This window comes from Alosa sapidissima, chromosome 2 (assembly GCF_018492685.1).
Source record: "Alosa sapidissima isolate fAloSap1 chromosome 2, fAloSap1.pri, whole genome shotgun sequence".
NCBI lineage: Eukaryota > Metazoa > Chordata > Actinopteri > Clupeiformes > Clupeidae > Alosa > Alosa sapidissima.
This window is the reverse complement of record NC_055958.1, coordinates 39,427,683-39,441,847: the sequence shown is the minus strand read 5'-3', so window position 1 is coordinate 39,441,847 and position 14,165 is coordinate 39,427,683. Positions and strand designations below refer to the sequence as shown.

Genomic DNA, 14,165 nt, shown 5'->3' with positions numbered 1-14,165 from the left:
GGAATTCTTCCGAGATGTTCATCAACCCCTGTGAGTATCATATATGTGGTGTAGCCTTGGATGTCTTAACTTGGATTTTGGATTTGATACAGTAGTTGATTTGATTGTGTTCAGTGTTTCCCATACATTGACTTATTTGTGGCGACCCACCACAATATCAACATTGACCACCACACAATGATTTTTCCAGGTTGTACTAAATTGTACTTAAATCTGGTTAGCATCATAACCACGCTGCGCTAATTTGTTAAAAACTGTTGCATAATTTTGCAAACCTACCACCACAAATAGAATTCAATTCTGTGGGAAACACTGGTGTTTCAACCGATACAGGGAAACAATGCCTTAAAAACAAATCAACTAAGCTTCAGGTTGTGGTGGATGCTTATGTCACTGTTGCTAATTATGTCTGTCCTTATATAAAGTCCGCCCAAAACGATTTGATTGGCCCAAACGCACCATGACTGGGCATATAAACTTGTGGACAGGGTGAATGTAAGGACATTATTATTATCATTGTATAACCATTTGTGTAAGCAGAAATATTGTTGTGCTGAGTTTTAAGAACAGAGAAGTTCAAGTTAAGTGTGCACCCAGACAGACGGGAGCTGCACCCTGTGTGTGTGTGTGTGTGTGGGTGAAATAAGAGTACACCTTAACATGCATAGTTATTTTAATAAGAGTCACCTTAACATGCGCAGTTATTTTGTCATACATTTTTAATCAGATACAGTGGGCATCGCTTTCAAATGACCACTTCAGTCGCGCATTACGAGGCGTGAAGCTGCGTGAAGCTTTAGTACCACTTTCAGCCACTGTGCGTCGCTCTGCCACTGTCATGAGCTCTCTCTCTGCCTGGTAACACGTGCTGATTGAAGTCTGATGACCTCCACCTGTTCCTGCTCTGCTCTGCCTCACCCTCGTTACCTACCAGCTGCACGGCATTCACCACTCATCATGCCCTCTATATAAAGCCTTGCTTTTCAGTCCACACTTGTCAGATCGTCTGCAACCAGCACCAGTTACCTGCCTGTTTTTGAAAACGCCTCTGACTCTTTGCCTGTGATTCCGGACCCGCTCGACTACTTCTGTGTTCTCCAGCCCCGGTAATCTTGACCTGCCTTCCGTCCCTCTTCTACGATTACCGCCTAGTCCTTGACTGTACTGCTGCTTCGTTTCAATTGCTGTTGTGTGTGTGTTTCCCCCAGGACTTCCCGGATCATCCAGCTCCTGCCATCGCTGTTCGGCTACTGGGGGAACACACACACGCAGACTCTTGGAACTCCTGTACCCCCCCCGGAACCCCTGAAACCCCCTTAACCCCCAACCCTTAAATAAACTTTAACGTGACGCTTTTGTGGTCCTCGTCCTGTTTGGTGTCTGACAGCCACTGTACATCGCTCTGCCTGCCGCCCCTTCTGAAAAAGCAGGAGACTTGCCAAGAGTAATCCCAGCCTACGAATTCAATAACAAAATAAATCATGCATAATTAAACATTACCTCGATTTAGGCTACTTGGGTATGGCTTAAGGCTTGACTACACGGTGGTAACGAAAATCGAAATCGAAATTTGCTGTCTACATTATTGTCAGTGTTGGGGGTAACGCAACTACACAAATTAAAACAGTGGTGTGATAATTAAGCCAGTAGAGAAAGAACTGTTCAGAATTAATCTGTAGCCTTGGGTAGGCTTCTGCAGAAAACAATGTTGTTGCCAATTTAATACTATCTGGCGACGTTCTCAATAGAGGCTTAGACAACTATGACCCACGTTTTGGTTTCGTAAATTAATTTGCCCTACTTCTTGACTGCAATGTAGTCAATTGACTGCTTGACATGTCATTTTTATTTTTCTGTACAATAAACAAATACATCTGCTTTATGCCGCAGAATTACATTCATATTTAGCTGACTTCTGCAGACACGCAAAAAAACACTGCCAGGCCATCCTTAAAAATATTTTCGTTTGCCGTAACCCGACCGACCCTGTCAATTTAGAACCGTCCCAAATATTTCTTTTTTTCCCCTTTTAGTCCGACCGACTTGCCGGTTGTAAATTTGCGTTAAGATCGACCGATTTTTTTTTTTTTTTTACTCTAAACCATCAATACAAATAAAATACTATTTATTTTAGTAGGCCTAAGTATTGTGAATATAAATTGCCTACATACAAACGTAGGCTCTCTTAAATAAATCTCTACACCATTGGTTTACGCATGTCACACTATGGCCTATACGCTTCGTTTCATTCACACAAACATCTCGACTCAATGCTTATTACTTGGCACGAAGCTCTGGACGAACTGTGCCCAGATCATTTCTTTCTCCCCTCTAGTCTAACGGTGACCGTGTTGAAGAATTGAAATTGGTTGTGGTCTATTCAGCATTTCTCAAAATATGGGCTTAACCCAGATTCAAACTCTTGAACAGGGGACTGATAACTGCTGAGTAACAGCGACTGTCATCAGCCGGCCTTAACGCACTGCGCCACAGAATTGACGGCGTGGGTGAATAGGGATAAATAACAAGAGTACACAACTGTTTCACCAGCACATTTAAATGACTTGACCAAAACCGTGCATAACTGGAGGTACACCTGTTATCTGAGCAGTCTGTATGTCCTCATTTTGCGAATGCGAGGACGATATGAGTCTGTTGCATAGATGTCCGAGGCACGCATAATGTTTGAAAACCACTGGCTCGTAATCACAATAATTTAACACACGACAGTTGGATACTTCATCATGTTCCCATGCCTACATTTTGGTGAGTAGCATAGAGATCATTAAAACAATAAAGTATGACTCTCCGTTTGGGACATCGAAAACTTATATTTTTAATAGGGTAGACTACCGTTGGAGATGCTGACTTGCAAAGGCCTCGGGATAACACGTTATCTCCACTATCATCAGTCAATGCCTCCTTGATCAAAGTGGGGAATGAAAGAAAAAGTTTGAGAACCACTGGCTTAACAAGTGTAACCCTCTTTTGCCTCAGAGGGGTGTGCTAGTGTAACCTGGGTCCTAGGGTATGGTTCTCACCTTTAACCAGAGTAGCTTAAGCACCCCTACGGTATAAAGGTTATACTTTGCTCTATTTAACCAGTGAGTGGAGACGGAGTCAGTATAACAAACAAGAATGTATTATAAAACACAATAAAATCACACTATGACAATGCAAATTAATAAGACTATATGTACAAAATATCCAACTATGTATGCCCAGCTACTAGGCCAAAGTCAAATAGACTGGACCACCTTAAGGGTCAGTCTCTGCGGAAAATATTTAAACAGGATATCAAAAGTAACGATTCAAATATATATATATATATAATTCTCTGTGTGGATAGAAGTTTTTAAAACTGTACACCAAAAAGTAGCGATTAACACGGTAAGTATAGATTAGTCAATAAAGCCCTGTGTGGAAGTACATGTACTATAAAACCATGCACTAAACAGTATGATTCAAAAGGTAAATATAGATTAGTCGATAAAGCCCGGTGTGGAAGTACGTGTAAAACGATACACTAAACAGTATGATTCAAAAGGTAAATAGATTTGACGATAGAGCCCTGTGTGGAAGTGCGTGTAAAACTATACAATAAACAGTAGTGATTCACAATCTCTACTCTCCGTTTGCAAACGGATAGCAATAATGTTACCCTGAGATGACCGGTCACTCAACATACAGTAAACAAATAGACATTACATATAAAAGCCGGCAAAATAAAATAAAACCCCCGTTGCAGGCCTGTTTCAGTTCGTGTTGACAGGTGACGTGTTGTACTCACGGTCCCTTTAGTCACAAACCGTGCAGCAGAGTGTGGCTCTCCTTGTGTTTCCCACACAATAGGGCCGCGCGATCAACAAGTGGATTCGGTAGCTTATCTCCCTCGTAGCCGGAGGAACCACTGGCTTTCTCCTGGTCACCAGTGGCGCTATCCGGGTGGCAGTGCTCCCTCGACAGCTACTCAGTGGAACCACAGGCATGCCTGGAATCCTGTGGCGCTAACTGAGCAGCAGTTAAACTAAAGAAATCTCAGCGAGACGTTTCTTATTACACGTTATGTTTACCTCAGAGCAACTGACTGCTAGCCTAACGTCACTCTTAGCTAGAAACTAGCAGCAATATGCTAGATTAATCTCCCCAAACTGAGGGGCTGAAAATGAATAACGTTAACGTCGTAACTAAAAGGTAGACACCTGTGCCGGCATATACCCCACTCGCTTCTTGAGACGGGGTTAACTACCTACTTTCACTGTAACTTACTATTTTTGGTAGTTACTTATATAGTCGGAACCCAAACTTCTTGCGTCTCGTCATTTCTCATTCTCTCCCTCTCCTTCTTCTGTGTGCGTGTGTGTGTTCCACCCCTCTCCCCCCACCAGATCCCACCCACTGAGCAATCTGATAGGCGGAGAGTGGTAGCTGACATTTAACTGGTCCTATGATATTCCTTGTCTCTGTTATCAAGCTAGGTTTTCCCCACCATGAAAACTACAGTTCATCTCACACAAACCACAAAGTAAACAAAGTAGCAAAATGACAACAGTCCATTTGGGAGAATAACTAGCTATACCGTGCAGGTTAGACAATAATGCCTAGTGTAATGCCACTATAAAATGCCTTTTGTGAAAAATCAGTTAGCTAGTAGCTAGAGGGTTGTGAAGTAACCCTGGGCTACACAAGTTACCTGCAGTCCAGAACACACAGAATATTGCAACAGAAAGTTGCCTTTATAATCAACTACTATTTGTTCCAACAGCATTCAAACAACGCCTTTATAAAAGTGAAAAAAATTTATTCTATAAGAAGTAAAATAAAATACTGTTACTGTAGTAACTGTATCCCAAGTGTAGCAGGTAGACCTTCTCTGCCTGCTATTTTCCCCCCATAGCACCTGTAATTGTAATTGTAATCCTGTAATTCATGTCCACTGTGTAGTTACGAACCTGAAAGCGGTACAATCTCTTAGATTCCCTGATGCACTAGGCCTCAGGGTGGCGTAGTCAGGCTACTGTGATTGGCCCCTTGGCCCTTCCTATGTACCACCCTGTTACACAAGCTTCAGCTCCCCACGTCTGTGACAGGCAGACGTGACACCGCTAAATTATCAGCTTCAACCCCATACTGAACGCGTAAGACCGTTAGGCCCATCACTGTGGGGTGCAGTAGCCTAGCCTACTCTCTGGGATTTAAGTCAAGCAATATAACCATACAAATGTTTCAAAATGAGTAATTTCGGCTTTGTCTGAACTGGCCATTGTAGGCTACGTAAAAAGTAGTAAGTAGGCCTATTCCCTATCCAATGATATCGGCAAATGTTTGTTATCCAAAGTAAGAATTTCACTTCACCATGCACCTTCGACAATGAATAGCTCATTACACTTATGTTACTGTTGAACGTAGGCCTAACTGGTATCATTACAAACATTATTCTGTGTCCTAAAAACTGGCATTTTATGGCATTGTGTCATGTAAGGTCCTTGCAAAATCTAGAAATGTGTGAGGTGGGCAGCGGGGGACAATTGAGACACACATTGGATTGTGTTATTACTTGAACATTCCCCACTATCCACAGCTGTGTATCGGGGGCAGCAGGATTACTGTTAGCGCAGGCTTTATATAAAATTCTTCAACAGAAGGCCTGCCTCGAATGCTGGCTTGCCCAAAATAAAGGCCTGTGGTTTGCGCAGCCTACAGTAAGTAGGTTAAATAACAGACCCACCATAATGTGCGGTATGATGATTTTTTACGAGCAAGATGTTCTTGGTGCCCTGCATGTTCTTAAATAACAATGATCATCAGTAGCCTAATATTTGACCATTATTTTGTGTAAATGGGCTATGCATTGGGTTAGACACCAGGGGCCATATTCACAAAGTCTTTTATCTTACCACTAGGAGTAGGGTACTCCTAAATAGCAGTAAAATATTTTAGCTATAGGAGTTTCTCTTATTAAGTTATTCACAAAGCCTTTCAGACCTACTCTTAGTAAGGGAAAATGACAACTCCTGAACAGATTCTGGAGCTGAGCGCTCTAGAATCTTTGACTAACAGTCTAAGAGTGAATGAGTCTTCGTTGCTATGGATGAAGTTATTACTCATGCACGAGCTTGACTGAAGTGACCACCTTGATTGGCTGATGATTGTAATGCGGGAATAATTCCAAACACCTCCCTTACGATGAGTGGCAGGTGACTGGTCTGAGAATGTGTGCGCTACACAAGGACGGAAGATGATGAATAACTGAATAAAAAGGCCTAGCCTAAATGCAAAACAAATAGCCTAGTAGCCTAATGAAACATACGGATTGATGTAGTATCTTTGTAACATAATTTAATTAATCTGTTACTATGCCTATGCCTACGTTTGCAAAAGAGAACATTTTAATTTGATTCACAATAATGTTACATTTAATTTACATGTTGACAATGAGTAGCCTAGTTTTGGTTGTTGTTGGTGGCGTTATTGCATGTTAGTTATGCCTACAATGCAAAATGGCTTCCTCACGATTGGAAGCTCCTGTAGCCGCATAGGATTTCAAAACAGGCGAAATGCCACAAAACCGGTTTGTGAATAGGTCTGTGAGTTAGGAGTCCTCTCGACTTCTTTTAAGCTGTCACAGCTGGTGGGAAGGTGTGATTTGTTGGGGACAGGGCCGGATTAACTGGGCACAAATGTCTGATGGCCCCCCCTGCCCCCCCAGTCAATGTGAATCGGGTGGTTAGTTAATAGGCCTATCGTGAAGATTTTTCCTGCCATCTAAGGCACGAGCGCATCTGTGAGGCCAAGCCTCACCAAGTAGCCCGTTTGTTTCCATTTAATTAAACTGCTTTATAGGCTATGCCGAAATAGTTTTCAACATTTTGAATATTAGTGTCGGGTGAATTAGGAAATGTTCTCAAAGTAGCCTTATGGCTGAAAGCTGCTTGGGATCCCCCCCTGTCAAGCAATATAACCATACAAACGCGCACACTCATTGTTTCAAAAGGAGTAATTTCGGCTTTGTCAGAACTAAGCTGTGGACGACACGGCATGCCAAATTGAAAATAAATGAACGCAATGCAACACAACACAGACCCCGCTTCTCTCGCGTCAGTCACTGACATGAACGAAACACAGAACCCGCTTCTCTCACGGCAGTCACTGACAGTAGCCTAGAATAAATGCATGGGGGAAAACACTTCCCCATGACAAAGACATCGTAAAACACTGAAAGTTAATATTTTGTCACTATAACATACATCTGTCCTTTGTCAAATGTGTTATGTTCCACGTAGCCTATTGCGTAATTCTGCTTCATAAAGTTGAACAAATACATTTGCTTATTTCACAGAAAAATATAAATAGCCAGTTAAGGTCTACAGTGCAGAGTTGGTAGGCCAACTTGGAGTGAACATACAAACAGGGGAAATTCTTTCTCTAGTAGCTGAGTAGCCTCAGGTGCGCACGTAGACATAAGGCCGAACATGCAAGCGCCAATGAATCGTGCTCTCACGACAATCATGCCGTTAAACTTAAATAGGTTAACATCACTCTAAGTTCGCCTTCAAGCAAGGAAAACGGTGATTTGAAGACATCTGTTTCGTTGGAAGGGCAAGGGGTAGCAACAGGGCAACACAGAGACAGGCCCGATGGCAGGGCTGTTATGAGAGTATTAAAATATGGGATATTCTACGGGAAAACATTAAAACGGCAAGACAGCAGGGGAAAGTTAAAATACGTGAGAAACACTGAAAAAGTTGGCATGCATTGTTTCGGTCCCTGTGCACAGGGATTATTTGTCATATTATTAATCACATATGACAGGGGCGGTGGTAGTGTAGTGGTTAAGGAGCTGGGCTAGCGTGCAGTAGCCTGAAAGTTGTCAGTTCAAATCCCGGCTTCCACCGTTGAGCAAGGCACTTAACCCCAAGTTGCCCCGGGGACAATGTAATCCCTTGTAACAGTGGTCCCCAAATGTTTTCTTCCGAGGGCCAGCTCACTATGCCTGGCTCTAAGAGAGGGCCAGAGATTCGGAGTATATTAGTAAACATAAATAGCTTAGTGCTGTGAACAACAGCAGTCTACCTTAGTTGAATATTCCATTACATTTAATCATAGGCTACTGCAATTTAATACCATTATTAGCTGTGTTTATATTGCCATCATTTACATATCAGTGTAAAATGTAGCTCAAATGAAACAATACTAATAAAAAGACTTTAACATTCCCAAAAGTATTAGCAGGGAGTCCCAAAAGTGTATTTTATCCAAAATGTGTGAACTCTGAACTCTGTGTATTTGCATACACAGCTCAAGTTGTGAACAAGCAATATCCTACAAATAATTTGAAGTTCTCAAACTATGAGAGTTTTATGAAGTGCAGGCAAAAACATCTGAAATGACCACTTTCACTCACCTGATGAGAACTTGTGAATTTGTGTGAACATTTGAATGAGTGAATAAAAAATAGAAATAATTATCCCAGAAAGTCCCAGAAATATGACTTGAATAGAAGTTAGTTAGTTAGTTATTAAAAATCAATTGATACACTTCTAGAATACTTTGAGCACTAATGCAACCTCTTGCATTGTTTGCAGGTAGGCCTACGTTTCATTCCGTTTTCAATGGCAAACGCAAAACAGCGCCAAAACAACCACCAGTGGACAAAAAGAGTATTACATGTGTACTGTTAAGACTCGCCATAGAGAATGAATGGGGGAAATTACGGAAGTTATAGTTTGACGATGTCGTACTCCCATGCGGGCCAGATGCTATATACCGCGGACATGTTTTGGGGGGCCACCCGTAGTTTGGGGACCACTGCCTTGTAATATAGCTGACATATGTAAGTCACTTTGGTCAAGAAGTGTCTGCTAAATGTAATGTAATGTAAATGATTATTTGTGAAATTGTGTAAACAGGCGCAACACATTTGAAAAGGAAGGACTGGTAGCGTTCTGTCGGAGGGTCATTGAACAATTTCTAGCAGGCAAGGGAGGGTCATGCAACTTTTGACTTTTGCACTCAAAATTCCTCCGGTGGCCCCTTCAATAAATAACGAACAGTCCCTAGATTGCTGCTGGGCTATATGTCTTGGTTCATGTCTGTTAACAACTCATTGCCGTCAAACACGTAGCATATCTCGCGGTTGCATCCATTACAAACAAACATGCAATGTGAACGTCTGGGATTGGGAAGAGCACTAAATGCTCTACTGAATAAGCATGAAGTCAAACCTTTAAATGAAAAACACTCTTTTAATCTCTAATGAAGTAAACTTGTGACTATCGTTTATCGCCAGTGGTGGAGGAAGTACTGAAACTCAGTACTTAAGTAAAAGTACAAATACACAGAGAAATATTTACTTTAGTAAAAGTAAAAGTAAAAGTACCACAATGACAACCCTACTTAAGTAAAAGTAAAAAGTACCTGCTTTTAAATGTACTTTAAGTATTAAAAGTAAAAGTATTTGCATAATGATTTATTCTCTTAATATCTATATTCTAAAAGGAAAAATCAGTATGGGCTGTGGCATTTTAATTAAGCTAGTTTTAGGTTATACTCGACTAGATAGTTTTAAGCTAATGCAATTGTGCTTGCCACCTGTGGCCCAGTTTACATTCTGACCTACAAGACTGTAATTCTGGTTACTAGGGTAATCTGCTGAGTAATATCATTCAGCAAAACACGAGAGCCTGAAGTTTAACGGGGTAGACAAGGGAAACGTCGGGTGGATCGTAATGCCAATTATGCTGATTGAACAGAAAAGTTGCTGAGAAAGGTGTCTTAGCAATCTCATCGGAGAGGAGGCCCTAACGCTGCAGATAACAGACAGAGAAAGGCACAGAACACAGTTGCATGTACAGTGTAGCCATGGGTCTGGTGAAAGCAGCCTACCGAATGCAGATGGCTACAAGCTCACGCTTTGCCTGGTCTAGACTAGAAGCTTATGTTTCTAAGAATTCACGTAGCGCTCCAGAATCTTTGGTAGCAACCCCGCCGCCTGGTAAAACAAACGTGTTTGTCAGAGAGAAAAAAAAACTGATCATAAAATGTATCGTAAAAAGGAACGATGGTGTTGTAGAAATGTAGCGGAGTAAAAGTACAGATAATTGCTGTAAAATGTAACGAAGTAAAAGTCAAAAGTATGCACTATACATTTTACTTAAGTAAAGTACAAATACGTGGAAAATTTACTTACTTACTAAAAGTACAGTAACGAAGTATTTGTACTTCGTTACATTCCACCACTGCCTATTTTCTGTGTGCATCTGTACAATAAAAGACACAGCTTTGGGCTGCAGAGTCAGAGACTGATGGTGAAAGGAATCCTTCCTTACACTAGCACGCTCTCCTCTTGGTACCAGAGTTTGTGGGCAAAGCCATACTATGTGTTGTGGTTCTTGTATCTATGTGTTGGGGTTAAATTCCCTGACAGTGAATTTAGGTTGGCTTCCAGACTACAGCTCCACAACATATGCACAGAAAGACAAGGCACAGACCCTTGATCTGACTCTCACAGTCTCCTCACTTTCTCAGCAGAAGAAACTGTGAAAGGCAGCTAAGAGTTGGGAAAGCATTTCCGATTTCACTGGAGCCTTTATTTTGATTGCTAATATAAGTATGTGTATTTGTGTCTACACATTCACCCACACACACTACATACTGTATGTGCATCAGAACATAATCACAGACAACTGAATGGGTTTTGTTTCCATGTTAACTGTTAATCTCCTGCATGTCTCTATTCTGCTATAACAGTTATCAGGGAGGAAACTCGTGAAGAGAGGTATGCAATGAAAAACTCTGTTCAAACTTTAGGTCAGTATGGATCCCTTTATGTTTGGCTCTATATGACTGGCAGCTGTCTATAATATATTTGCCTTTAAGCACTATAAGGTCTGACTGTATATCCTTGTGGTTTCAATTAGCTTACTGTCCTTAGAATCAGAATTAAACGTTTTATTGCTTACTATCATAAGGAATATGATCCGGTCGTTGGTGTCTGTAGCTGTATGTATGTACCAAAAATATAAATGTCATAGCAGATCATTTTTACATTTTTATTGCCATTATTATATACTGTGTGTGTGCGTGTGTGTCTTTAAATGACACTTAATGGAATTATACATCAAATACAAAAAGTTAAGCAAACCAATGGATTGTCAGTTTGCATTTCATATCACTACTACTGTATGCCATTGCTGTTTCCATGTTACTTCTACACAAATTGTTATTTTACGTTTGCACATTGGTGAGGGAACTACTGAATTTCAACATTTCATTAGGCTACACTGGTTCTCGTCAAGTCACTGAATTGGCAAAAGAGAAAGACAAGACAGTAAAGGTGAAAGAAAAGCTACGGGGGTCACTGGAAAAGAAACCACAGGAGCTGGCAACCCCATCACTGAAAAAAGAGATGAAACTAGAGAGAGAGAAACAGCTGGAGGAGAAAAACAAACAGCTGGAGGAGAGAGATAAACAGCTAGAGGAGAAAAACAAACAGATGGAGGAGGAGAGAGATAAACAGCTGGAGGAGAGAGATAAACAGCTGGAGGAGAGAGATAAACAGCTGGAGGAAAGAGATAAACAGCTGGAGGAGAAAAACAAACAGCTGGAGGAGAGAGATAAACAGCTAGAGGAGAAAAACAAACAGCTGGAGGAGGAGAGAGAGAAACTGAAGGAGGAGAGAGATAAACAGCTGGAGGAGAGAGATAAACAGCTGGAGGAGAGAGATAAACAGCTGGAGGAGAGAGATAAACAGCTGGAGGAGATAAATAAACAGCTGGAGGAGAGAGATAAACAGCTGGAGGAGAGAGATAAACAACTGGAGGAAAGAAACAAACGGTTGGAACAGAGAGACAGACGGCTGGAGGAGAGAGAGAAACAACTGGAAGAGAGAGATAAACGGTTAGAAGAGAGAGACAAGCGGCTGGAGGAGAGAAACAAGCGGCTGGAGGAGAGAGATAAACAGCTGGAGGAGAGAGATAAACAGCTGGAGGAGAGACGAGCAGCTGGAGAAGAGAGATAAACAGCTGGAGGAGAGACAAGCAGCTGGAAGTAGTACAACATCAGATGGGTGAATGAGTTCCATGATTAGCATGTTTAGCTGTCTACCCTACACATGATTTAGCTGTCTACCCTACAGAAGTCTATATAGATATATGTGGTACCTTTTTGTCAAATAACTTTTTGTACCCTCAAATCCATCCACAAAATTAAAAGATGAAAATTGAAACAGTTTGTACCGGTAGAATATATTCAATTCAGTATATAAATTGGGTAATACTGAAAATTGTTTGTGTCATTTTCTTTATAAAGTCACAAACTAGTTTTACAATTAAGTCCTGACACACACAACTTACGATACATATGAGACACTTTTGATCCCCAAGGATGTGCCAAAGTCTGTGTACCTGCAGAAAATATGTAACTGTAGGATGATTTGTAGTTGTAAAACCAATCCATACCCATAAAATAGATTTGTAAGTGTAATGCATATTTGTAATATTGACAATTACTTGTATGAATCATTTTAACAGTTACATATTATTTCTACAGTTTCAAAATGTGATACACACATACAAAACATATGATTCAATTTAATTCCATATTACTGCCAATGGAAGGAAAAGTAGTTTGTAGATGTGGCAGCAATCTGGTTAAAAGGGAGAAGGGGAAAAGGCAACATTTCAGTCACACACATAAGTGATGAACAGCACAATTAGTGCAAACATACAAGGCACTAGGTCCAAATAGTTGATTACAGTGAATGCTGTTAATTAAAACAATAAATAAAATCTATTTTTGGAGCCTATACAGTCTGCAGACCTTCTCCTTCTCAGTCTCTGACATGTTTTTCTCCCAGTGTCTCCTGCTGCGTCTGAGCTGAGGCTGGTGCTGCTGGGGGGGAGCACAGCTGGGAAGAGGGCAGCAGGAAACACCATCCTGGGCACACACACACTCACACACACATCCACAGAGACCCAGCACAGTGAGAGCAGACAGGGGGAGGTGGCTGGGAGACGGGTGACCATGGTGGACACTCCAGACTGGTTCTGCAGTGGACTCTCTGAGAAGGACATGAGGCAGGACGTGGGGCTTTGTGTCCGTCTGTCTGCCCCAGGACCTCACGCCTTCCTCCTGCTGATTCCAGTGGAGCCGTCTGAAGGGGAGGAGAGGAGGATGCTGGAGAAAATGGAGGATATTTTTGGGGAGGGCTGTTGGGGACACACACTGATCCTCTTCACCCATGTTGAGGGGCTGAGAGAGAGGAGTGTGGAGGAGTTGCTCCAGACAGGGAGCCAGGAGCTCCAGCAGCTGGTAGAGAAATGTGGCAACAGGTGTCACCTTCTCAACGTTAAGGACAGGCCTGATGACACTAACATCACACAGCTGCTAGAGAAGATAGAAGAGATGGTGTCAGGAAACAGAGACAGAATCTACAGCAGTGAGACCTGAGAGGCTGAGACAACAAAGATAGAGAGAAGAATGAAGGAGGAATTGAATGAATGAAGAGAAAGGAAAGACAAGAGGAAGACAGATGAAGAGTAAGCATGAGAAGGAAATGAAAAACCTTTTGAACAAATTGAAGGGAGAAATTCAAGAGAAAGAAGAATATATTTTTGTATCTAGAGGGAAGAATAGCAGAGCTGCAGAAAGAACTAGAGGAGGAAAAGAATGGAGAGAACAGGTGAGAGCTGGAGACAGTTGAAGGAAGAGAGGGAGAAAAGAAAAGAGGTGGAGATGGAGAGACTGCAAGAGGAGTTTCAGAAAGAGAAGAGAGAGATGGAGGAGAGACACATGGAGGAGATGGAGGAGATGAGACAGAGCTATGAGAGAGACCAGACATGTGAGAAATGTGAGACACAAAAAAGTGAGTAACCTCATGAAGGTCATCCAGACAGATCTAATGACAAACATCAATGTTTTTAAAGTGAATATGGAGGCAGAGTTCAACAGACAGATGGAGGAGAAGACTATGGAGATGGAGAGAATGAGACGGATGATAAGACGAGAGTCTCAGGGTAAGATTATGTATCAGGCCTCTCAGAGACTGGACACATCTCTCCGCAGTGTAAAGAGCTCTGAGGAACGGCTCCAAGGTGGTGAAGGAGAAGAGTAATATTAAAACAAATTAAAATAACAACAAATCAACAATCAATAACTAATGGTTA

The 14,165-nt window shown here is 41.6% G+C and overlaps 1 protein-coding gene across 1 annotated transcript in view; it reads left to right on the top strand.

Annotated features, from left to right (window-relative positions):
- Positions 1-14,165, top strand: part of LOC121690142 (histone-lysine N-methyltransferase, H3 lysine-79 specific-like) — a 33,827-nt gene that overhangs the window by 1,613 nt on the left and 18,049 nt on the right. Inside the window, exons 3-4 of the mRNA XM_042070555.1 lie at positions 1-30; positions 10,750-10,809. Coding sequence (XP_041926489.1) covers positions 1-30; positions 10,750-10,809 — 90 coding nt within the window. The remainder of the gene's footprint in view (positions 31-10,749; positions 10,810-14,165) is intronic.